The sequence below is a fragment of the Podarcis bocagei genome (assembly GCF_964188305.1).
Source record: "Podarcis bocagei genome assembly, chromosome: 12".
NCBI classification, from domain to species: Eukaryota; Metazoa; Chordata; class Lepidosauria; order Squamata; family Lacertidae; genus Podarcis; species Podarcis bocagei.
Genome location: NC_138137.1, coordinates 17,242,149 through 17,265,502, shown reverse-complemented (window position 1 = coordinate 17,265,502; position 23,354 = coordinate 17,242,149). Strand labels below are relative to the sequence as shown.

At 43.2% G+C, this 23,354-nt stretch overlaps 1 protein-coding gene across 1 annotated transcript in view; it reads left to right on the top strand.

Moving 5' to 3' along the window:
- The window catches only part of TGFBR2 (transforming growth factor beta receptor 2), a 70,488-nt gene that overhangs the window by 6,616 nt on the left and 40,518 nt on the right, over positions 1 to 23,354 (top strand). The window contains exons 2-3 of the mRNA XM_081164650.1: positions 18,174 to 18,339; positions 23,134 to 23,321. Of these exons, the coding sequence (XP_081020776.1) occupies positions 18,174 to 18,339; positions 23,134 to 23,321 (354 nt within the window). The remainder of the gene's footprint in view (positions 1 to 18,173; positions 18,340 to 23,133; positions 23,322 to 23,354) is intronic.

The window sequence follows — 23,354 nt, the reverse complement described above, 5'->3', positions numbered from 1 at the left end:
TGACTATGCGCCTCCTCCTGATGATGCACGTGTGACATCACAGGTGTGCGACAAGTGTCACGTGGATGGCGGGTTGCTAGCCACACCATCTTTGGCCCAAGGTGGCCTCTGGCTCCCAGTGAATATCAGCACTGTAGTGGGAGGGGTAGTTCAGCCTTCCTACCCACCATGGTCTCAGAGAAAAACGCTGTCCACCCTGCTGTGTTTTGACTCAAGGAATAGCCAGTGGGGAACGGGTGGCGCTGTGGGTTAAACCACAGAGCCTAGGACTTGCTGATCAGAAGGTTGGCGGTTCGGATCCCCATGACGGGGTGAGCTCCCGTTGCTCGGTCCCAGCTCCTGCCAACCTAGCAGTTTGAAAGCACGTCAAAGTGCAAGTAGATAAATAGGTACCACTCCGGCGGGAAGGTAAACGGCGTTTCTGTGCGCTGCTCTGGTTTGCCAGAAGCGGCTTAGTCATGCTGGCCACATGACCCGGAAGCCGTACACCGGCTCCCTTGGCCAGTAAAGCAAGATGAGCACCGCAACTCCAGAGTCGGTCACGACTGGACCTAATGGTCAGGGGTCCCTTTACCTTTACCTTTCTCTTGCAGGGGCAGTTTTATTAGGACAGTGGCATGATAAGAAAAGTTTAACTCCCACTGCCCTATCCTTCAGTGCATGATCCTGATTCTTACTTGACTCCAAGCGGCTGTTATTTACAGTGTTTGTTAAAAAGTGACCGTGCATCTGTGAATTTAAGTATTTAATACCTGTTGTAGCTTGGCCTTCAGGAAGCGTGCTGAAGGCCTGCTCTGCTTAGTGACTTGATCACATCTTGAAACTGTGCAGCAATTGTTAAGAGTTCTGCTATGACTAGTTGGTAAAAGATGAAGGAACCTGATAGATTCTCCCTCCTCTGAAGGCTTACGGCAGACAGCATTTCACAAATAAATGAAACCTCTAAATTTGAAGAAAGAAAATAAAAAGGTGGGTAGGTGGGAAACAGGCATTACACATTTCTGTAGACTTTAGTATCTCTATTCCTGCTGCTTTTTCTATTCAGGGGAAAGCTCTGCCTCTCATTTAGAAAGGGGATGTCCAAAAAAAGACATGTTGTCACTTTCTGAAAATCAGATGTCTGTGCCTCAAATTGCTGTGATTGTAAACTGAAACAGCTGAACATTTGGGGAAATCTTAGAAGAACAAAAAAAATAATCTTCAGTTCCTCAAATTGTCTAGTCATGAAAATATGTGTTAGTTAGGTGGACAGAATAGCCAGAGCTTTCTGGTTTTTTTGAGTTGCACTTTTAGTTGCAACTCTAGCGATTTCTTACCTTCTAACATGATGCAGCTCCTAATTAGCGTGAGGTAGCTAATTAAACAGGGCTGGAGATGGAATCTTCTTGTTATAGTATTGCACAAGCCAGTGAAATAGTTCAGCTCTGATTACAGCCTCGGAGCTACTTGTGAACAGAATTGCTACCAGAAGAAGCACATGTCTGTACAGTACTTTTAAATTATCAACAAATTGTAATTGGCAGGCAGAATGGTCTGAAGGCATGTATTTACAACTAGGACCCCAAATATAGCACCTGTGTGCACCAAGATACCCTAAGAACCCGTCCCCTTTGGCTAAGACCCTCTACCAGCTTTTGAATTTTAATTTTAAAAATGGATATTTTATTTGTGTCATCCCTCACCACTTTGGTTGGCAAGTTTGCATTTTTTATAGGGGGAGAATAGTTGGCATTTTTGTCTGTGTTTTATTTTGTGTGTAGGTATTTCACCTGTTTTGTTGAATTCTGAGCACCGTCAATATTCCACCCCCCCCCCGTGAAATGGGTACTTTGTGTTGCCCACAACAGTTTCTTGTGACCCTTTCTTTTTTGCAGCATATGGTTTAGACAGACACTCGCCATTCTGTTTGTTGTGGTTCAGCAGGTATTCCATAAGCCAACCACCCTGTTAGTGTAAAGGGTTACATGAGGAAGAGGTTTTTTTTTCCAAAGAGGAAGAGTGTGCACACAAAGTCTTCAAAAGGCAAGATTGCATATGTGAACTAATTAAGGCAATATGTGACACACACAAAAAATGCCAGCTGTTAACTCCCCAACTATTACATTTTATTCTCAAGATTACATTAGTTTCTTGAACATGTATTAAATATGCATTAAAGCGCATATCAAGATGAAGTTCTGTGCATTTTATTATTGCTGCACTTATAATAGTTTTAATATTTTGCTATTTTTTAAATTAAAAAAACCCCTTCGTGTGAATTTGTAAGGCTGTTTTATCTATTCCAAGGTTCCAAGTTGTAGCCAGTGGGTGGGAAAGGAATGTTTTGTATAGATAAATAAAATAAACATGCTACATATATGAATTGCTAATATTTACCTGGCCACATTTAATGAGCTATCTAGTGAGCTATGTATCAAGTCTATACCGTTAATCCGTTTTGCATTACTTTCTATGGGAAAGTGTGCTTTGGTTTTGGAACGGAGTTCCGGAACGGATTAAGTTTGAGAACCAAGGTACCACTGTATATCTGAGTTTCTGACACTGGTTTGAGTATACGCAGCTTGTGTATCCATCCTATCCCCAGATCGTAACCCCCACATAAGATGTGAATGTACTGTACTTGAAGCATAGCATGACTGTAGAGATGAGATCCTGTTCCCTCCAACTGCTCCAGTGTTGAAGGAAAGGATGGGTCTCATCCTGTTCGTCCCAGAAAGTGATGCAACACTTCCTTTAGGACATGTGGAGAGTGGAATTACTGGTCCCGTTAGGCAAACATTGGGAATTAATCCAATCTTTCTCAGTGTCCCTTGCAAACTCTCTTGGATTTCTTTGGTCACCCTTGGAGAAAAATCAGCAGTTCTCTTTCCTAGAGAGAATCTGGAGCTTTCCACCTTGAAACTTCCCCCCAACACTTCATTTAATTAAATTTAAAATAGAAACAGAAAGGACTTGCAAAATTTAAGGAGAAAAACTGAGCTTCCTGCATTCAGTAATGCCTTGGTTTATGCCAAAAGCAGGCATTCCACAGGAAGGCGGACATTTTTGAAATTTCTCAGATGCAAAACTTTATAGCCCGCAAACATCTGAAATATCCGTTCGGAGGGCTTGTTAGCAGCCGAGCTTAACTGTTTGTTATTCTACTGAGCAGAGTTTAAAATCCGAGCTGCAGTTTCAACTGAGGCTCGTTTGTAAAAGTTGGCACTGTGTGCTTAGCCATTTTAGAGTTGTATTAGGACTTTTCTATTTAACGCCAGACTCCAGTGTAGGAACATAAGAAGAGTGTGCTGGATCAGGCCAGTGGCTCACCAGCACAAGGGCACGCTCCCCTCCTGTGGTTTGTGATATGCAGAAACAGAATGTCTCTGATGGGGAAGGAGTTTGGTATAGAATAGGCATATGAGGCCTCAGGTTCTTGGGCACAGAAGCAGTGTTTGAAATTAGCCAGGCGCCAGGAGCATTTTGCACCTGGCTTTTGGCCACTTGCGACCAAGTGAAGATGTTGGATGCCAGGATATTGTTTGTCATAACCATCTAGGGTCATTGGATCTGGGCTGTTTCCACACACCAGTACCCCATCCTGTAGAATTCTATCAGTTATATTTTATCTGCACAATCAGAATGAATTTCGGGAACCAAATTGCATTTTTTTCTGTGCAGCCTGAGCAGGAGCAGTCCCCATTAAGAAAAAGAGATCAGAATAGGCCAATATGTATGTGGACTGTCCCTGACTGGATCAAGTGACTTTGCTTCTTTGAGTTCTCAAAGCTCTTAACCTAGCTCAAGGTTGTCATCTGAACTAGCCAGGTGTTTAACTGAGAATCAATCACAGTCAAGTCCTCCATTTGAAAAATAGGACTTTAGAGCCATCTTACCCCCAAATGTCAACTAGGCGTTCCATTTTGGCGACTGTAACCTTGGTTTAAGGAGCCATTTGCCAGCTAGGTTATATATCTGAGTTTCTAACACTGCACAGAAGTGCATGGGTTTAAGGTGTGTGTATGTGTGCGGGTGGCGCTGTGGGTTAAACCACAGAGCAAAAGACTTGCTGATCAGAAGGTCGGCAGTTCGAATTCCCCCGACAGGGTGAGCTCCCGTTGCTTGGTCCCAGCTCCTGCCAACCTAGCAGTTTGAAAGCGCGTCAAAGTGCAAGTAGATAAATAGGTACCACTCCAGCGGGAAGGTAAACAACGTTTCCATGTGCTGCTCTGGTTCGCCAGAAGCGGCTTAGTCATGCTGGTCACATGACCCGGAAGCTGTACGCCGGCTTCCTTGGCCAATAAAGCGAGATGAGCGCCGCAACCCCAGAGTCGGCCATGACTGGACCTAATGGTCAGGGGTCCCTTTACCTTTACCTTATGTGTGCACCCACAAACACATTCATATAGGGAAGGTGTGTGGTCTAGTTGCAAGGAACTTTACAGTGACTGTAAATTGATCAATACGATCCGTGCCAGGTTCCAGTCTAGACCAGCCTTTGCCAACACGGTGCACCCCACTTGTGCTGGCCTACAACTCCCAACAGCCCCAGTCAGCATGACTGCTGGCTGGCGCTGATGGGAGTTGTAGTCCAAAACATCTGGTGGGCAAAGGCTGGTCCACAGAATTCTGTTGTTCCAGTTCAACCCTCTCCTTCTCATACCTTTACTTGACAGCTGTAGTTATTGATATTGGCCTCCAGGAAGCGTTCCCCGTTCTCTCCCTGGAGCACTCGCCTGCTATGCTGACAGCAGCCAGGAGACAGACATCTGTGGTGTTCCAGTTTTATGCTACTGACAGATGCATGTCTGATAAAGCAAAACTGTTGCTCAACAAGCCACATTAAAAACGAAATAAAACTCACCCATGCAGCACTATAAAGCATGGGGATTATATTAGTGAGAGCTGCAGGAGACAACTGCATTTCTTCTTAACATGTGGAAGGATGGCATTAGCCCTATTGTGCTTTTAATTTAACTTGAAAGGCTTGGGGGAAGCTGACAGCGCTTTCTGAAAGTCCAGAATGTCTTCACTTAAAAAAAAATAACTCTACAGATGAGCAATAGCTTTCTTAGGCTCAACCAGAATGCCATGAACGGGTATCAGGCTTTCAGGTTCTCCAGAACGGCTCATTAGTCCAGATGCCGGAAAACTAGAGATGCTACTTTTATTTGTAAGGCAGTAAAATAACTACTGCTTTAGTTACTGAACCAAAATGTGGCTTTGTGTTTCAAATTGAATTGAAGAAATGCCCACACTATGTGGTGGTTATAAAATTATTCAGAGAATTCTTTTGAGGGGGGGGAGTCCACCCACAGCAGCCTACACCTCATAAGCAAACAGCAGAATTTTAAAAGAAAAACACGACAATTTAAATAGCACTGTTTTGTTTTATTATTGTTTAATAGATGTTCATCCTCTTTTAAGGATCTTAGTTCATAAGGAATCCCTTTATGGTGCCAGGGGTGGGGAAATGGAAGCAAAATACATTTAATAGCACAAATAACAGTGACTTGCTGGGTTTTCACAGGCAGTAGGTAGGAGAGAAGTCTAAAACCAGGGACAGAAATGTAACTGAGAACTTATAGAGCAAATGAAAATTCTGTATTCTATGCTGGAGGACTGCAGCTAATGTATGCCTCTTAATTGTATATCCGAATAATCCCCCCCCTCCCAAGGCCAGGCTAGATTTGGAAGAGCATGGGGGATGCAGTTCTTCTGCAATGGATGAATGTTGTTGTTTAGTCGTTTAGTCACGTCCAACTCTTTGTGACCCCATGGACCAGAGCACGCCAGGCACTCCTGTCTTCCACTGCCTCCCGCAGTTTGGTCAGACTCATGTTGGTAGCTTCTAGAACACTGTCCAACCACCTCGTCCTCTGTCGTCCCCTTCTCCTTGTGCCCTCCATCTTTCCCAACATCAGGGTCTTTTCCAGAGAGTCTTCTCTTCTCATGAGTTGGCCAAAGTATTGGAGCCTCAGCTTCAGTATCTGTCCTTCCAGTGAGCACTCAGGGCTGATTTCCTTCAGAATGGATCGGTTGGATCTTCTTGCAGTCCATGGGACTCTCAAGAGTCTCCTCCAGCACCATAATTCAAAAGCATCAATTCTTTGGCGATCAGCCTTCTTTATGGTCCAGCTCTCACTTCCATACATCACTTCTGGGAAGACCATAGCTTTAACTATATGGACCTTTGATGGCAAGGTGATGTCTCTGCTTTTTTCTTTTCTTTTTTAAGATGCTGTCTAGGTTTGTCAGTGGATGAATAGATGGCAGTAATATTTCAAAGTATATGTGCACAATGCTTTGTGTGGAAGTAGCCTAGATTTAATTACCAGCCCTGGAAACATCTGCAGGCATGTAGTTACAGAGTAAATAAAGTACCCCCTTCTTTGAGAAGAGCTGCAAAACGGAGTAAACTAATGGCCCCCTCCTTGGCATGATTCTAAACATCTGGCACCCAAGTTTTCTAAATACTGCTCAGGCTTTCAGTGGCAACTGTTGTGGTTTAGCTAATGCCATGTGGATATTGTTAGAGCCAGCGAGGCCCATGGCAAGGAATGATAGGAGTTGTAGTCTAGCATCATCTATAAAGCAGCTGGTGGGTAATGGCTGCCCTACAGGATAACGAGAATCAAGTGATGTGATGGCCCAGGATGCAGTGTTAGAAACTCAGATATATCAGCTGGGCGCCAAATGGCTCCTTAAAGCAAGGTTACCGTCACAAAAAATGGAATGTCTAGTTGCCATTTTGGGGTAAGTCTTACTTTTCAAGTGATGGACTGACTGATTGATTCTCAGTTAAGCATCTGGGTAGTTCAGATGACAACCTTGAGCTAGGTTAAGAGCCTTGAGAACTTAAAGAAGAAAAGTTGCTTGATCCAGGGACAGTCTTATTCCGACCTCTTTTTCGTAATGGTGACTGCTTCTCAGGCTGCACAGAAAAAGCATGTTGGTTCCAGAAATTCATTCTGAATGTGCAGATAAAATAAAACTGATAGAATTCTACAGGATGGAATATTAGTGTGTGAAAGCAGACCAGATCCAGTGATCCCCAGGCATGCACATAGCTGTCAACTTTTCCCTTTTCTTGCGAGGAATCCTATTTGGAATAAGGGAAATTCCGACGAAAGAAGAATGGCAGACGAAATTAATGGGCTATGCAGAATTGGACAAAATGACAGGAAGGATTTGTAACCTGCGGGACCAGAGATTTACAGAAGATTGGAAGAAGTATATGAATTATTTGAAGAGCAACTGTAATCAACAAATTACACTAGTAGGACTACAAGAAGTTTTGTAAGGAGAAATATATGAAGTGTTACGAAGTAGAAAAAGATAGAGATATTGGTTATGAGTTTGAAATGTAATAGGGAAGATAAGAAATGCATACTGAGAGATTAGATTGGAAAATTGATGGAAGTCAAAAATTTGAATAAGATGTAAAAGTATGTTTAATTACTGTTGAAAATGATATGTTAAAAAAACTAATAAAAATTATATATATATATAAAAAGGGAATTTCCCTTAAAAAAAGGGAAACGTTGACAGCTATGGGCATGCACCTCCAGATGGCAGAGATGGCAGGCATGCTCACTTGGTCGCAAGTGGCCAGCAGTCAGGTGCAAAATGCACCTGGCTCCTGGCTAATTTCAAACACTGTCCAGATGTCAAAGCATTTGCAGTCTCCTCCTTGTAGAAACAAGCCATTAATACGAAACACTGGATTTATCTTCTGTGAAGTAAGCCTGGGCTGCTGTCGATCTTCTGTCTCCAGATTGCTTTAAATACTAAATCTGGTTTTTTGCCTTAGAAAAAGAAGCTGCAGTGCTAATAATCTACATAGCTACTGTACACAGTGAGCCGCTTCAAATGTATACAGTGGTGCCTCGCAAGACGAAAAGAATCCGTTCTGTGAGTCTCTTGGTCTAGCGGTTTTTTCGTCTTGCGAAGCAAGCCCATTGATGGATTAGCGCTATTAGCACTATTAGCGGCTTTTAGCGGCTTATTGGCTTAGCAGATAAGCGGCTTATCGGCTTAGAAAAGGGGGGGGGAGGAAAAACCCCCGCAGGAACTCGCAAGACATTTTCGTCTTGCGAAGCAAGCCCATAGGAGATTCGTTTTGCGAAGCACCTCCAAAATGGAAAACTCTTTCGTCTAGCGAGTTTTCCGTCTTGCGAGGCATTCGTCTTGCGGGGCACCACTGTACATATGCTGACATCCTGCTGTTTGTCAGCCAGCTATCATCACATGTAGAGTTAAGCTTTGTTCTTGTCTCCAGAGTAGGGGTTTTTGAACGTTTGTCAGAAGGTATCAAAAAGCTGATTCTGTGCACGGTGCTAGCTGCCTGGGATTGGATAGCTCTAGGCAAGGAGCTGACATGTAGAATGGGATTTGAGATGAGCATCCCCACACACCCATTGATTGTCTGAATTTTCTCTTTACTACAGCACAGCTGAATCACAGTGCAATGAATTGGTTTCCACCAGGGAATAATGGTTTCCACCAGGGAATAATGCTCATCTATATTTCCCTGTATATATGTAGTTGATTGACAGGTGCCCATTATTACGGATGAAGTTGAGGCTTGCTCTCTGTGCTTTCCATCTGTTTGACAATGATGATTCAAGTTCTGGCATATTGCTCAGAGGGCTGGCTTTTAAACAACAGGAAAAGGAAATTTCTGATGGGACCAATGAGGCATAAAATAGGTTTGCTGGTAACCAAACATATGGTAGATAAAATGCTGCTTTCGCTGCCCCCCCCCCATGATATTGGGCATACTGTAGCATCATATTTAGAAGTCTCTCAGGGACACTAAAAGCTTCAAAATAAGTATTTTTGTGCAACATTCTGCTAAGAGTAATTTAAGTCATTTAAAAAGTTAGTTTATATAAGTTCTGCTCTTCTGTTTTGCCTATAAAGACTTTCATTTATTTCAGATGGCAACATCTATTACCCAAGGGCTTTAAAAATCTGTTCATTTTTGCCTCACATCAGGAATTTATGACAAATATCGTATTCGTGGCTTTTGAAACCCCCAAAATATTCCAATCCATTCTTGTCCCAAACTATTGAGTTGTGATTTTTAATAATAAGATAACGGCACATATTTTTCCCTCCCTGTAAACCAACTTAAACTAATTAAAGTCTTAGCTCCAAATATTATTTTTTAACACTCGGAAACAATTCTCTTAAGTGGGCTGGGGAGGCATATTTAACTAGCAGACCTATACAGAAGAAGATTAAAATGTGCTGACTTCAGAGTGGCTTTATTTATGGTGTTTATGAATCACCCTTTGTTGAACAGAGCCCAGGGAGATGTATGTCAAAGGATAAACAATAAAATTACACCAATGAATAAAACTAAAATATTCATAAAGTCACACTAATGGGGAAAAAACTATCCACCCATTGTTTTTCGGGGGAAACATATCGGACTGAAAAGGTGTGGTTAAGCAAGTGTCTTTAGCTAAATCCCAACAATGAAGGGAGCAAGCACAAATGGGAAGGTTATTCCACCAAGCAGGATTGAGCCATTTGGTATTGGAGGAGGCAGATACTTGTGTCCTGTGCTACTTAGGTAAAGGTAAAGGGACCCCTGACCATTAGGTCCAGTCAGGGCCGACTTTATTGGCCGAGGGAGCTGGCGTACAGCATCCGGGTCATGTGGCCAGCATGACTAAGCCGCTAGCGGCAAACCAGAGCAGTGCACGGAAACGCCGTTTACCTTCCCGCCGGAGCGGTACCTATTTATCTACTTGCACTTTGTGCATCTACTTGCACTTTGACATGCTTTCGAACTGCTAGATTGGCAGGAGCAGGGAGCTCACCCCGTCACGGGGTTTCGAACCGCCGACCTTCTGATCGGCAATTTCTAGGCTCTGTGGTTTAACCCACAGCGCCACCCACATCCCCTGTGCCACTTAGGGCTTTATAAACTGTTACCAATACCTTGGGCCCAGTAGCTTACAGGTTGCCATTTCAGTGCAATACAACAACATTTATTTATTTTATTTATTTATTGAATTTGTATACTGCCCTATACCTGGAGGTCTCTGGGTGGTTCACAGAAAAGATCACAATATATAAAATCAAAATAAGAACAATAACCCAGTAACACCCCTCCCCCAAAAGAGCCGCATTTTAAAAGGGTATAGGATGTCCATCAGGTCAACCAAAGACCTGGTTTAAAAGGAACGTTTTTGCCTGGTGCCGAAAGGTATATAATGAAGGCGCCAGGTGAACTTCCCTGGGGAGAGCATTCCGCAGACGGGGAGCCACTGCAGAGAAGGCCCCGTTCTTGTGTTGCCACCCTCCGGACCTCTCAAGGAGGATACACACAAAGAAGGGCCTCAGAAGATGATCTCGGGGTCCAGGTAGATTCATATGTAAAGAGGCGGTCCTTGAGGTTTGCTGTCCTGAGCCGTTTATTTGCAAGGTCTCCCAGCTGTACAATGGGCCTTTCCCTCTCTCCTCCCTTCCCAGCTCCCATCATTCCACTAGCCAACATATGCAGTAGTCAGGAAGGATGGCAGCTGTAGTCCAGCAAGATCTGGAGTGACAAATATACCCCTTTCCTGATTTAACAGGGTTAAGTAATTTGCCTGATTTTTTTTTTTACACAAAAAGTCGCAGTAGGTGTTTTTATACATACAACACAAATTTCTCATGAGACTGCAGGGAGAAAAAAGTCCAACCACTTTCTTTCCTTTTTTGTTGCTCAGAACTGTAAATCACATGTGCTATGAACTTGCATGAATGTTTTTAGAAAGAAAAACACCCTAACAGGAAATGAGGCTTAAACCCATATAGCTGACATGATGTTTGCAACAAAAGGCAGGAAATTTAGCGTTAAGGCTGACATCCCACCTTCAGCAGGGCTGGGTTGGTGTGAGTGAAACATTTCTTTTCAGTTTTCTTTTCCATTTAGTTTTGTGTTAAGTGTTACTTAAGGCAAATCTCTGTGTGTATTTGAGCGAAATACACACATGAAGTGTTTCTACATATGTGGGTCTTGTTGTTTGTTGTGCGTTTTGCATAGGGGTCCTCATTGTATTTTGTATTGTAACTGGCAATGTGCCTGGCACTAGCCTGGCTCCTTTAAAAATGGTGTGGTGTTCATTATTTATACATTTTGGCCAGACCTCTGATTGCATCACCTTTGGCACACGCATTGTTGTAACATATTTGGCTCTTTGGGATGTTATAGTGAGAGCCAAATCTTTTATGTTACGGTATGTTACTGATTTTAAAATGAAAGCCTTACAGCTCTAGAGACTCTTAGTGTATGAAGTGCTTTTCTGGTTTTCTTTATTTTCAAGGTTACTCTCTCAAATATCAAATCAACATAAGCCTGATTTCAAAGTGTTTACAATTAAACCTTTTTTTATATAAAAAACAACAACAGTACAATAGTCATATTCAGTAAGCCTCATTGCTACAGCAGGGCTTTTTACCTTTGTCTTTCCTTAAATAAAAGATACCCAGTCATCAGTGGAAGATGCTTCTGGCTCTTAAATCTTACCACAACACAGCTTTGGAGCAAAGGCAGTTTTGCTTCCTTGTTTTACTTACATGTTTCCATTCCACCTTTTCTAAACTTGCAGGAACAAATCCGTCAAATCAATAAATGAACTCACCGCTATAGATATGATGAGCCTTCCTATGTGTGGTGATAAAAATATTTACCTCCTCCCACAATCAAAATCTGCTCCATTATATCTCTGCTCATGCCCACTATAAGATGCCAGTCCAAAAAGGAATCCATAATATTGTTTACCAAGGAGCTGAAGACTCTGAAGCAGTTAGGTTTGCCAGGCAATGCTTCAACAATAAAGGGATAATCACAGATAACCTCCCCCCCCCCCAACCACTGGGGAAAACTTACACTGCCTCTCATTTTCATTTACAACTCTTAGCAGGACTTCTCCAGTTGATCTCGTTGGGTGGGGGGCAGTTTTAGTATGCTGCTGATATCTCAGATAAATCAACCTTGTTAATGAATTCATAAAAGTGATGAGTCTTTAAAAATGGATAGTCCTTGGGACTGCGAGAGGAGAGACAAGTCTCCATCCCTCTTGCGTTGACCTACTGAATTTTAGTGCTGCAGTTTTCCTCCTCTGCAAAACGAGCCTCTTGGGTTTGCCGATCAAAAGGTCGGTGGTTCGAATCCCTGTGACGGGGTGAGCTCCTGTTGCTCGGTCCCAGCTCCTGCCAACCTAGTGGTTCAAAAGCATGCCAGTGCAAGTGGATAAATAGGTACCACTGTGGCGGGAAGATAAATGGAGTTCTTTCATGGTGTTCCATTGCGCCAGAAGCGGTTTAGCCAAGCTGGCTACATGACCCGGAAAGCTGTCTGTGGGCAAACGCCAGCTCCCTCGGCCTGAAAGCGAGATGAGCACTGCAACCCCATAGTTGCCTTTGACTGGACTTAACTGTCCAGGGGTCCTTTACCTCTGCAATCCATTTGTTTCATAAAGAGGGATGGAGCGCTTGTCTCTCCTTAGCCAGCCTGCTCACTCACCTGTGTGTAATTCATTGCCACCTGTGGCTACCAGGCTTTTGCTTGAATTTAGAGCTGAGATTACCTAACAAATATTGGACAGATTCATCATCATTCATCATCATTTTTAATTTGTATACCGTCTTTCTATCTTACAATACTCAAGGCGGTTTACGGGTTGAAGAAACAAAAAAATGTACATCTTATAACAATCTAATGCAATACAAAAATGTGATAATAAAACATAACTTTAAAATAAGCAACCTACATCAAAAAAGTAACATTCAACAATCATTAGAATAGTATATAATAATAATAATAATAATAAATAATAATATCAGCATATAGATTCAGTTAACGTTTCCTCTTAATGGGATTTAGGATGAGAAATGTTTGCTTGCAAACATCCCATTGCAAAAGAGAGCGATGTAAACATTCAGAATATGAATGCAGTATCCAAGGAGCTCTGTGTTGCTTGTTTGTGTTCAGAAGTTCACAGACAAAGGAGGCTGGTTTCCAAAGAGATGATTCACTTTCCCTCTGGGAATTCTGATAAAATGGATGACTCTTTCTGTGGTTGCTTGAAGAGTGTCTCTCTCTCTCTCCCCCCCCCCCCCTTCTGCAAAAGACTATGCACCCTCTCCAGTAAAAACAGACAAAATTCTTGCCCTCTTAGCTTGTCCTCAAATTCTTGAAGAATGCTAACTGTCAATTTGTACTATATTTAGCTAATTGCTACTTCATAGTACACCCTAATTACGTGTGCCCATTTTCTGCTGAATCCAGATAGCAGTCCTGTCACTAGATGTTGTTGTTGAATCTGTAAAAGTGTGACAACTTCTGATACAAGTGACAAACCAAAATTGCAAATTGAAAGGCTTTTCTGACAATCCTATTTTCCTCCATGGGGTTGTCATTACAGTGATTTAAGGACACATGCAAAACCTTTGTATCAGAATTGAAAATCCGCATGAATTATCCAGGAAAAGGAACAAGTAAGCAAGTTCTGGCATGACTCTAGAATCTTGATTGTGGAGTTTCTGGGAAAACATTTTTGCCTATGTATACTCCTGCTGAAATAATTCCAAGAATTCTGCCTTGCATTCAAGATTTCAAAGCAAGAACTACACATTACCTTGGCAGATGCTTTTGCTTCCAAACCTGTGTTTGTTGGGGTAATAATACGTTTGCAGAGGAGGCATTTGCAATGTTTCTAAGGTGAAGGGGTGCCCACTCTGCGAGGCCAGTTCGCCTGCCAAAGGCCTTGAATCCTGTTGTTATGAGAAAAACCTGCTCCTTTTCCCTTATGGGGTCCCCAAGAGCCAATATAGAGGTCTTTTGTAGGTTCTCTATCGGTAGGAGAAAATAACAGAGACCAGCCAGAGAATATTGAGAAGCAAAGCAGCTAGTAAGCCTGATCTTTATTAAAGCTGTTGCAACAGGGTGCTCCCCCCTCCAGAGGAGGGGGCGAGGGACCCAGAACAAAGGTGTGCCCGCCCTTATATAGACTTTGAAATTGCCCACCCTCAGACTCCAGACCACCCCCCAGAAACATCATGTGTACATAGCCCAGGGCCACTTCCCCCAGTACATCATACATACATCATAGGGGGCAGTCTAAAACAGAATCCTGAGTGTGTTGTTTACCTCCTGTCTGCCATTTACCTGATTGCATTATCTGGGTTTTGGCCACTCTTTTGTTGTTATAATTACTTAATTCCTGAATCCAGGTCACAGGCTCACCCTATTCACACCTTTGTAAAGGTAAAGGGACCCCTGACCATTAGGTCCAGTCACGGACGACTCTCGGGTTGCGGCGCTCATCTCACTTTATTGGCTGAAGGAGCCGGCGTACAGCTTCCGGGTCATGTGGCCAGCATGACTAAGCCGCTTCTGGCGAACCAGAGCAGTGCACGGAAACGCCGTTTACCTTCCCGCCGGAGCGGTACCTATTTATCTACTTGCACTTTGATGTGCTTTTGAACTGCTAGGTTGGCAGGAGCAGGGACCAAGCAACGGGAGCTCACCCCGTCTCGGGGATTCGAACCACCGACCTTCTGAACAGCAAGCCCTAGGCTCAGTGGTTTAATCCACAGCCCCACCCACGTCCCATTCACACCTTAAATGTGCCCTTAAGGCAGGATTTGTGAGCACAGAGACAATGGGGAGATTTCCCATTTCCTTCGACCTTGCAGAGAAATATTTGAGAAATATTTTTGGGGAGAGAGAAAATGGCTTCAGGACTTTTCTGTGGGTTTCAGACATGTGGTTTACATATTTGTATGTGTTTGCTTGGTATATATATATGACCCTAAAATTCTTATAACACTGTTTTGGATCCTGGATGGGGGAAATGGAGAAAGGTGTTGTCAGGAAAGAATCTTTGGGGAGAGGGAAGGGTCAATCACCTCCCTCCCATTCACAAATCCTCTGCATTAACATTACCAGATAAAAACAGACTTGGTAATCCTCAAATTGCCTCATGATCTGTAGCTTTAACCTCCAGGTGACCTTTTTGTACTTGGTCATTCTGAAGAATTTATTCATGCTGAAGTATATGAGGTCATAACGACTTAAGCATAAGAGAAAAACATTTCCCCCCAGTAGTTAGTGATTTATTTATTTTTTTTAAAAAATACTCCTTCATTATGCAATCATTTTGCTGGAAAGGGCTGTGAATTTTTAATATTGCACCATAATGGAAAACCTGCCACATCTCATACCCTCCAACATTTCGCTGATTAAAATAGGAACATCCTATTTAACAACAACAACAACAACAACAATATTTATACTCCGCCCTTCTGACTGGGTTGCCCCAGCCCCTCTCAGCACCTTACAACATACATAAAACATAATAAAACATTAAACATTAAGAAACTTCCCTAAGCGTGGCTGCCTTCAGATATCTTCTAGGTTGTATAGTTACTTATCTCCTTGGCTCTGGGGTCAGGTAGCTCCATGCCCTCTAACATTTCTCCAGTAAAAATAGGTACATCCTAAGGAAAAGTGGGACATTCTGGGATCAGATCAGAAACTAGGGACTGCTTCTGTAAATCTGGAACTGTCCCTGGAAAATAGGACACTTGGAGGGTCTGATTTGCTCTGAGTCTCCATCAAATTTATGCACTTGCATGATGGCTGTTTAATCACTATAGCAGTGCTTGGAACTTTTTGAACTCCTGCTGTATGGTGTGAACACAGACCCGGCTTCTGTATAAACCCGGAAGTGGTTTATACTCGCACTCACTGTCCTCAAAACAAATCCTTCAGAATGCAGCCAATGGTCTACCACATTTTGGAAGGCTGTTCTGTCTTCCATCTTCTTCCTCTCCATGTGAAGTCGATGAGCATGTGGAAACACTGTTGGACAACCATCTTCTTGAGAAGCTTTGTGGATTAATTAGAGTGACACGTAGCTCATGCAATTGTTTTGGTCTGGATAAACCAAAACAAAAGAGCCTGGGCAATAGAAGATTGCAGAAGGTCCTCAAGTCCCATGTTCTCAGCCAATCATATTGTTCAGGAAGCCTCAGTTGTATATGGGTGTTGGAGTTCCCTACCAGGACAGACTTTGCTCGTGTGCTCAAGACATCGATTCCATAAAACATATTTTGTTGCATTGTGCAAAATATGAGCAAGCCAGGGCTGAACTGATACTACCCTTGCTGGTACCCTTCCCAGGAAAATCAGAGGCTCACTATGTCAGGTTCCTACTGGAAGACCGGACAATTGTTAGAACATTAGCAGTGGCAAAGTTTTTATCGGTGGTTGCAAGATCAAATGAGCCCTATATTCTAAACAAAATGCTTGTTTAACCTGGAGGTAGGCTGGGTGTATTGTTTTGTAATGATTTGTTGGGTCTCTGGACCGTAATAAAGATTGATGATGATGTATATGGGTGTTAGCCTTTGATAACCTTCTGAGAAGAAATAATAATAATAATTTATTTTTTATACCCCGCCCATCTGGCAGGGTTTCCCCAGCCACTCTAATTAGTGATCAATAACATTCAAAAGTGTGTTTGGAGAGGTGGGGGTGGGTTAGATAAGTGCTAATGATTGTAACCTGCCTTCCAAACGGGTAGAGTTGGTAAGCAAGGAGGCCTAAGATGATCAATGCTTGCTTCTACTTCCCGCTTGCAATACTTTAAGGAATTGCTTGTGATAAAGATCAATTTCTTGATGTATCCCTTTGCTCCGAAAACAGTGTTAAATTGCTTGTTTCTCTGCTGATCAAATTTGGAACGGCTTCTCCCTCCCTCCCTTTATACCTGCAATGAAGGATTACATTTCACGAATCTGATAAAATTGACTTTTGTCCAGTAAAGGTTATAGATTTATTTATTTTTTTAGATATATGTTCCAAGGCCACCGCCTTGCCAGAGAAAGCTCTGCAGCTTATTTTAGTTTTTGTTTAGTATTTTATTTTATTTTTTAAAAAAGTTTTGCCTGAGGTATGTTGATTAAAGGTTATGCCATAATAAAATGGTTAGCCTTCAAGGTGCCACAAGACAGTATGTGATTTTGACTTTCAGAAGGGTGATTTACTCCCGGTGACTTAAGATGGGTATTGTGAAGAGTTATTTCATTTCTAAGGATTGTATTCAAATGTATTATACTCAAAAAGACCCATTGAAATTAATGGACCTAAATGTCAGTGGATCTGCTCTGTGTATGATTAATGTTGGATATTGCCCTAAAAGTCTGACCCAATGTTTGTAGATCTCTGGGTGGCATTAGTTGTGTTATCAAGCACAACTAAATGGCTCAGGACTTAAAACCTCAAGGACCGCCTCTTTCCATATGAACCTATGCTGACCCTGAAATCATCTTTTGAGGCCCTCCTTCATGTGCCTCCTCCTTGAGAGGTCCAGAGGGTAGCAACACGAGAACGTGCCTTCTCTGCAGTGGCTCCCCGTCTGTGGAATGCTCTCCCCAAGGAAGTTCTCCTGATGCCTTCATTAGATACCTTTAGACGCCAGGCAAAAACGATCCTTTTTTAACCAGGCCTTTGGCAGACCTAATCCTATGCCCTTTAAAATGTGTCTCTTTTTGGGGGGTGTTATTGAATTATTGTTTTTATTTTTATTTTATATCTTGTGATTTTTTGTGTGAACTGCCCTGAGACCTCTGGGTATAGGTAAAGGGACCCCTGACCATTAGGTCCAGTCATGATGGGGTTCTGGCGCTCCTCTCGTTTTATTGGCCGAGGGAGCCGGCGTACAGCTTCCGGGTCATGTGGCCAGCATGACTAAGCCACATCTGGCGAACCAGAGCAGTGCACGGAAACGCCGTTTACCTCCCCGCCGGAGCGGTACCTATTTATCTACTTGCACTTTGACGTGCTTTCAAACTGCTAGGTTGGCAGGAGCAGGGACCGAGCAACGGGAGCTCACCCCATCGCGGGGATTCGAACTACCAACCTTCTGATCAGCAAGTCCTAGGCTCTGTTGTTTAACCCACAGCGCCACCCGCGTCCCAGGTATAGGGCAGTATATAAAGTCAATAAATGAATGAAAATGAATAGCTATGCTCAGTTATCACCATTTTAGCTTGAAAAAGCAACCCCAATTTACTTCAGGAAAGCTTTGCTTCCGTACCTGGTTTGTATGTAGGAACAAAGTAAATGTTTGGAATAAATGTAAATTTGTCACGTTCAATAAAGCGTGTTTTTTTCTTGTCCGCAGCTGACGATCATTTTTCCAAAATGCTTGATGGCAAATTCAAAATGGCAGCACTTTGCAAGTTTTGTGACGTGATACCAACCAGCTGCACGAATGAGGGCCATTGCATGAGCGGCTGTAACATCACTTCTATATGTGCGGATAAGAATGAAGTTTGTGCTGCTGTCTGGTAAGTTCACTCTGGCTACCTACAAGCATGTGCATTTGGTCTGTAGTTTTCTTAACCTGCAAAAGTATAAATTAAATGTTGTTCAGAACTTGCGAAGTCAGGGCTTCAATTCCATGTTTCCACCATTCAAATAGGGTTGGATCTGCAATATATGTGTTTGTAATTTGATACTTGGCCGAAAGGTCTAGAGATGGATGGCAACTAATCATTATTTCAGTTCTCAGTAAAGCATTAGATGCATATAGCCTTAACCCGTGATTCTTCATTCCAAAATAAGAATGTGCAACATTAGTAGGGATATACTTGCATTCTAGTACAGTGGTACCTCGGGTTACATACGCTTCAGGTTACAGACTCCGCTAACCCAGAAATAGTGCTTCGGGTTAAGAACTTTGCTTCAGGATGAGAACAGAAATCGTGCTCTGGCGGCGCGGCAGCAGCGGGAGGCCCTATTAGTTAAAGTGGTGCTTCAGGTTAAGAACAGTTTCAGGTTAAGAACGGACCTCCGGAATGAATTAAGTACTTAACCCGAAGTACCACTGTACTAACGAAAATGCCACGCTTGCCAAGTTTTTGATTTTCTTTGTCTCAAAAGAGATTGGGGTATCTTGTTGGCCACTGTGAAAACATCCTGAAGCAAAGTTCTTAACCCGAGGTACTATTTCTGGGTTAGTGGAGTCTGTAACCTGAAGCGTATGTAACCTGAAGCATATGTAACCCGAGGTACCACTGTAGTAAACTTTACCAGGTCCTGCATAGATAAAAGTGATGACATTGCTGACACTGCGTTTGTGTCTAGTAGGGACGCGGGTGGCACTATGGTCTAAACCACTGAGCCTCTTGGGCTTGCCGATCAGCAGGTCAGAATCCCCATGACGGGATGAGCTCCTGTTGCTCTGTCCTAGCTCCTGCCAACCTAGCGGTTCAAAAGCACACCAGTGTGAGTAGATAAATAGGTACTGCTGTGGTGGGAAGGTAAATGGTGTTTCCGTGTGCTCTGGTTTCCATCACGGTGTTCCGTGCGCCAGAAGTGGTTTAGTCATGCTGGCCACATGACCTGAAAAGCTGTCTGTAGACAAATGCTGGCTCCCTCGGCCTGAAAGCGAGATGAGCGCCGCAACCCCAAAGTTGCCTTTGACTGGACTTCACCGTCTAGGGGTCCTTTACCTTTTACCTTTGTGTCTGGTCAAAGAAGATGTCTGGTACATGTGCAAAATCTGCACAAACTAAGATACATACTGGCAACGTCTATATTATACTAATATAAAAGATCGGCAGCATGATAATTTTCCAAATGGATACAAGATTAAAAATGAGCACTGTACCAATCACTGTTTCAGCGATGTAGTGTCATTCTTCAAAGGTGCCGGATCCTTCTTTATATTTAAATTCCTTTCTAAAATATATAATTCTGTCCTTGATAACATGCTATAGAATGTCAGCATTGGAAATATTGGAACAAAGTTACACATCCAGCTGTGCAAAATTATATATAAAATACAAGCTGCCTGAAAACCCGCCTTCACAAGCCAAAAGAAAGAACAAACTGCAGTATACCAATTTATTTTGATTTATTGGGTATTTGTGGTGAGGTGTGTGTGTGTGTGCCCTGCTTAAAAGACGCCTGCTTCTTGGGAGAAGGGCAATGACAGGCCTAGACAGCATCTTGAGAAGTAGAGATGTCACCTTGCCAACAAAGGTCCGTATAGTTAAAGCCATGGTTTTCCCAGTAGTGATGTATGGAAGTGAGAGCTGGACCACAAAGAAGGCTGATCGCCGAAGAATTGATGCTTTTGAATTATGGTGCTGGAGGAGACTCTTGAGAGTCCCATGGACTGCAAGAAGATCAAACGCATCCATTCTTAAGGAAATCAGCCCTGAGTGCTCACTGGAAGGACAGATCGTGAAGCTGAGGCTCCAGTACTTTGGCCACCTCATGAGAAGAGAAGACTCCCTGGAGAAGACACTGATGCTGGGAAAGATGGAGGGCACAAGGAGAAGGGGGCGACAGAGGACAAGATGGTTGGATAGTGTTTTCGAGGTTACCAGCATGGGTTTGACCAAACTGCGGGAGGTAGTGGAGGACAGGGGTGCCTGGCGTGTTCTGGTCCATGGGGTCACGAAGAGTCGGACACGACTAAACGACTAAACAACAACAAGTGTGTGTGTGCACACAAACACATGTAAGTTCAAATTTTGCTGGATCTGATTTTTACCCTGCCTTACAACTTGTAAGGAGAATGGACAGTTCCAGTGCATGGCTGCTGGTACACAAAAAGAGGGGCTTGGAGAAGCGTTACCTGTCAGTGCTGTGACTTGCAACAAGAGACCAATCACAGTGTTACAGCACTCAAACATTCTGTATTCTAGCCAGGGCCGGATTTAGGTTTGATGAGGCCCTAAGCTCCTGAAGGTAATGGGGCCCTTTATATGTCTAGCTATGGGACGCGGGTGGCACTGTGGGTTAAACCACTGAGCCTAGGACTTTGCCAATCAGAAGGTCGGCAGTTCGAATCCCCGCGAAGGGGTGAGCTCCCGTTGCTCGGTCCCTGCTCCTGCCAACCTAGCAGTTCGAAAGCATGTCAAAGTGCAAGTAGATAAATAGGTACCACTCCAGCGGGAAGGTAAACGGCATTTCCGTGCGCTGCTCTGGTTTGCCAGAAGCGGCTTAGTCATGCTGGCAACATGACCTGGAAGCTGTACGCCAGCTCCCTTGGCCAATAAAGCGAGATGAGCGCCACAACCCCAGAGTCGTCCGTGACTGGACCTAATGGTCAGGGTACCCTTTACCTTTATATGTCCAGCTGACCTTTGTCAACAACAAATTGTCGCTGTCTTGAATATATGCTATATGGTCATTTATGGACCTCATAGGTATCTAAAGCCATTTGCACATGTTGCCATGCAGTCAGTCCATGCAGAATGTAGGCACCCTATATATTGAAATGAGCAAACCAATGATGTTTTAGGGAGCAGGTGGGGCCCATTAGTTACATCATAGGAGCCTACACAACACAAAACACAGTTGATGTATGTAGGTTTTATTTTATTTGTTTTTCATCTTATATTTTGGAAATGTACATCCAGTTTTTTTCTCTTTTAATTTTTTGGGGGCCCCCAAAAGAGTGGGGCCCTAAGCTGTAGCTTGTTTAGTTTATACGTAAATCCAGCACTGCGAGGAAAGACAGATTGGGAAGTTACTTGAAGACCAGGTGCCTTCCTGACTTCCCACGAAGAATACAGCTAACCACTTGATGTCGCCTTTGCCATGCTCTGTAGCTGGCAGAAGCCCCAATGGGGGAAAGCCTAGTCACTGCTGTAGTGTTCGCCTTTGCATAGGAAGTAGAGAGGAAGGGGTGAGGCTTTGGAGATGGTATTGGTTCTTCCAGAGCCTGTTTATCTTATTCAGAAGAAAGGTTTGGTCCTAGGGTATGGCACTGTTGGAGGAGTGCCAGACTTCCTCCTACTGAAAGTTCAAACACACAGATGCAGACACATTGGATGCTATAAATAAACTACGTTAGTTTATTCTTCCTGAAGAATAGGAGAAAGATGAAACAATGATCATCTATATCTTGCAAACACCTATATCCGGGGATGTCAGAGAATTCCAACGGAAATGGGAGAGGAAATTGCCAATGCTCGCTCAATGGTCCCATCTCTGCAAGAGAAATCAGTTAAATGAATATGATCGGTATTTACTACTGCCGTTTTCTGTCTGCAAACAATAGATAATTGACAACACACAAACACACACACACCAGTTTGTGTTGTGTTTCCTTTGGATTGGCATGACTGGTGTAGAATAACATACTGATAATTAAGGACGTGAATTCCACCACAGTGGACAACAAGATGGGGGAGAATACTGGATTTGCTGGAAGCTGAACTGCAGCAGAACGGAAACAGGGATGTCTTCTTACATCCCTGCATGAATCCTAGGATATCACAAAATCACACATTTCCGTTGTACTAGTAGTTGGCTTCATGGGTCATAAAACGTTGCCCCCTGTGTCTGGAGCAACTTTGCAACAATTTGTGCAGACCCAGGAACTGCCGCCTCTGAAATTTCTGTATTCCTATCGGGCAGTTGGCTTTCACTGTGTTAAAAATCAGCTGCAAGTTACCTTGAACTGTGGTCCTGTTGCTAGTTGGCTAGCTTCATATGTCAGGCTGATGTTGGGCCCATCTGAAATGTACACCCTAGGGATTTTTTCATCTCTAGGTTATATCAGCCATGATCCATCGTGTTGGACAAAACCCCTAGACATGTGCTTGCAAAAGGCTCCCTAGAACCCCTGTCTGAGATTGCAAGAGAAAGAGAGAGGGCAAACATCACGTAGACCTCAGTACATGGCATTTATCTTAGTGGGACACATGTTATACAAGTTTGAATTATGCGGTGAACAGGCGGAATGCAGGGCATTTTTGTTTTCGTCGTTTTTGTTCTTCCTTGTGTCTCACCTTTCATCCAAATTGGTTCCCAAGATGACTTACAGGCACAAAACTCCATGCTGACAAATCTTGGAAAGAATTAAGTTCACTCTGGTGAAGGATGGCGCTGTCACTCCGGAAAGATGCATTTTGAACCATTTGCCCGCAAGCAGCGGCACCAAAACTAACCCAGCATAAGTTACGGAGAAGTTGTAGCTGCGTTATTTTCAAAGTTTAGATGAGAATCGACAGCTGGCTAGCTTTACCTTGAATGCCAGGCCTCTACCTTCAGGTTCATGTTGCCATTGTTTTGATTATTTCTGCTGCTGCTGTTGTTTAAAAAATCCTATTCTTGTACAGGAGGAAGAATGATGAAAACATAACCTTGGAAACAATATGTCATAATCCCGCACAAAAGCTGCATGGGCACATTTTGAGTGACTACAATTCGGATAAATGTATAATGAAAGAGATGAAGGGAGATGGTGGTTTGCTGTTCATGTGCTCCTGCAAAGAGGAAGAATGCAACAACGAACTTATTTTTTCAGGTAAGCGTTTATGTGTGTGTGTATAAAGGTTTC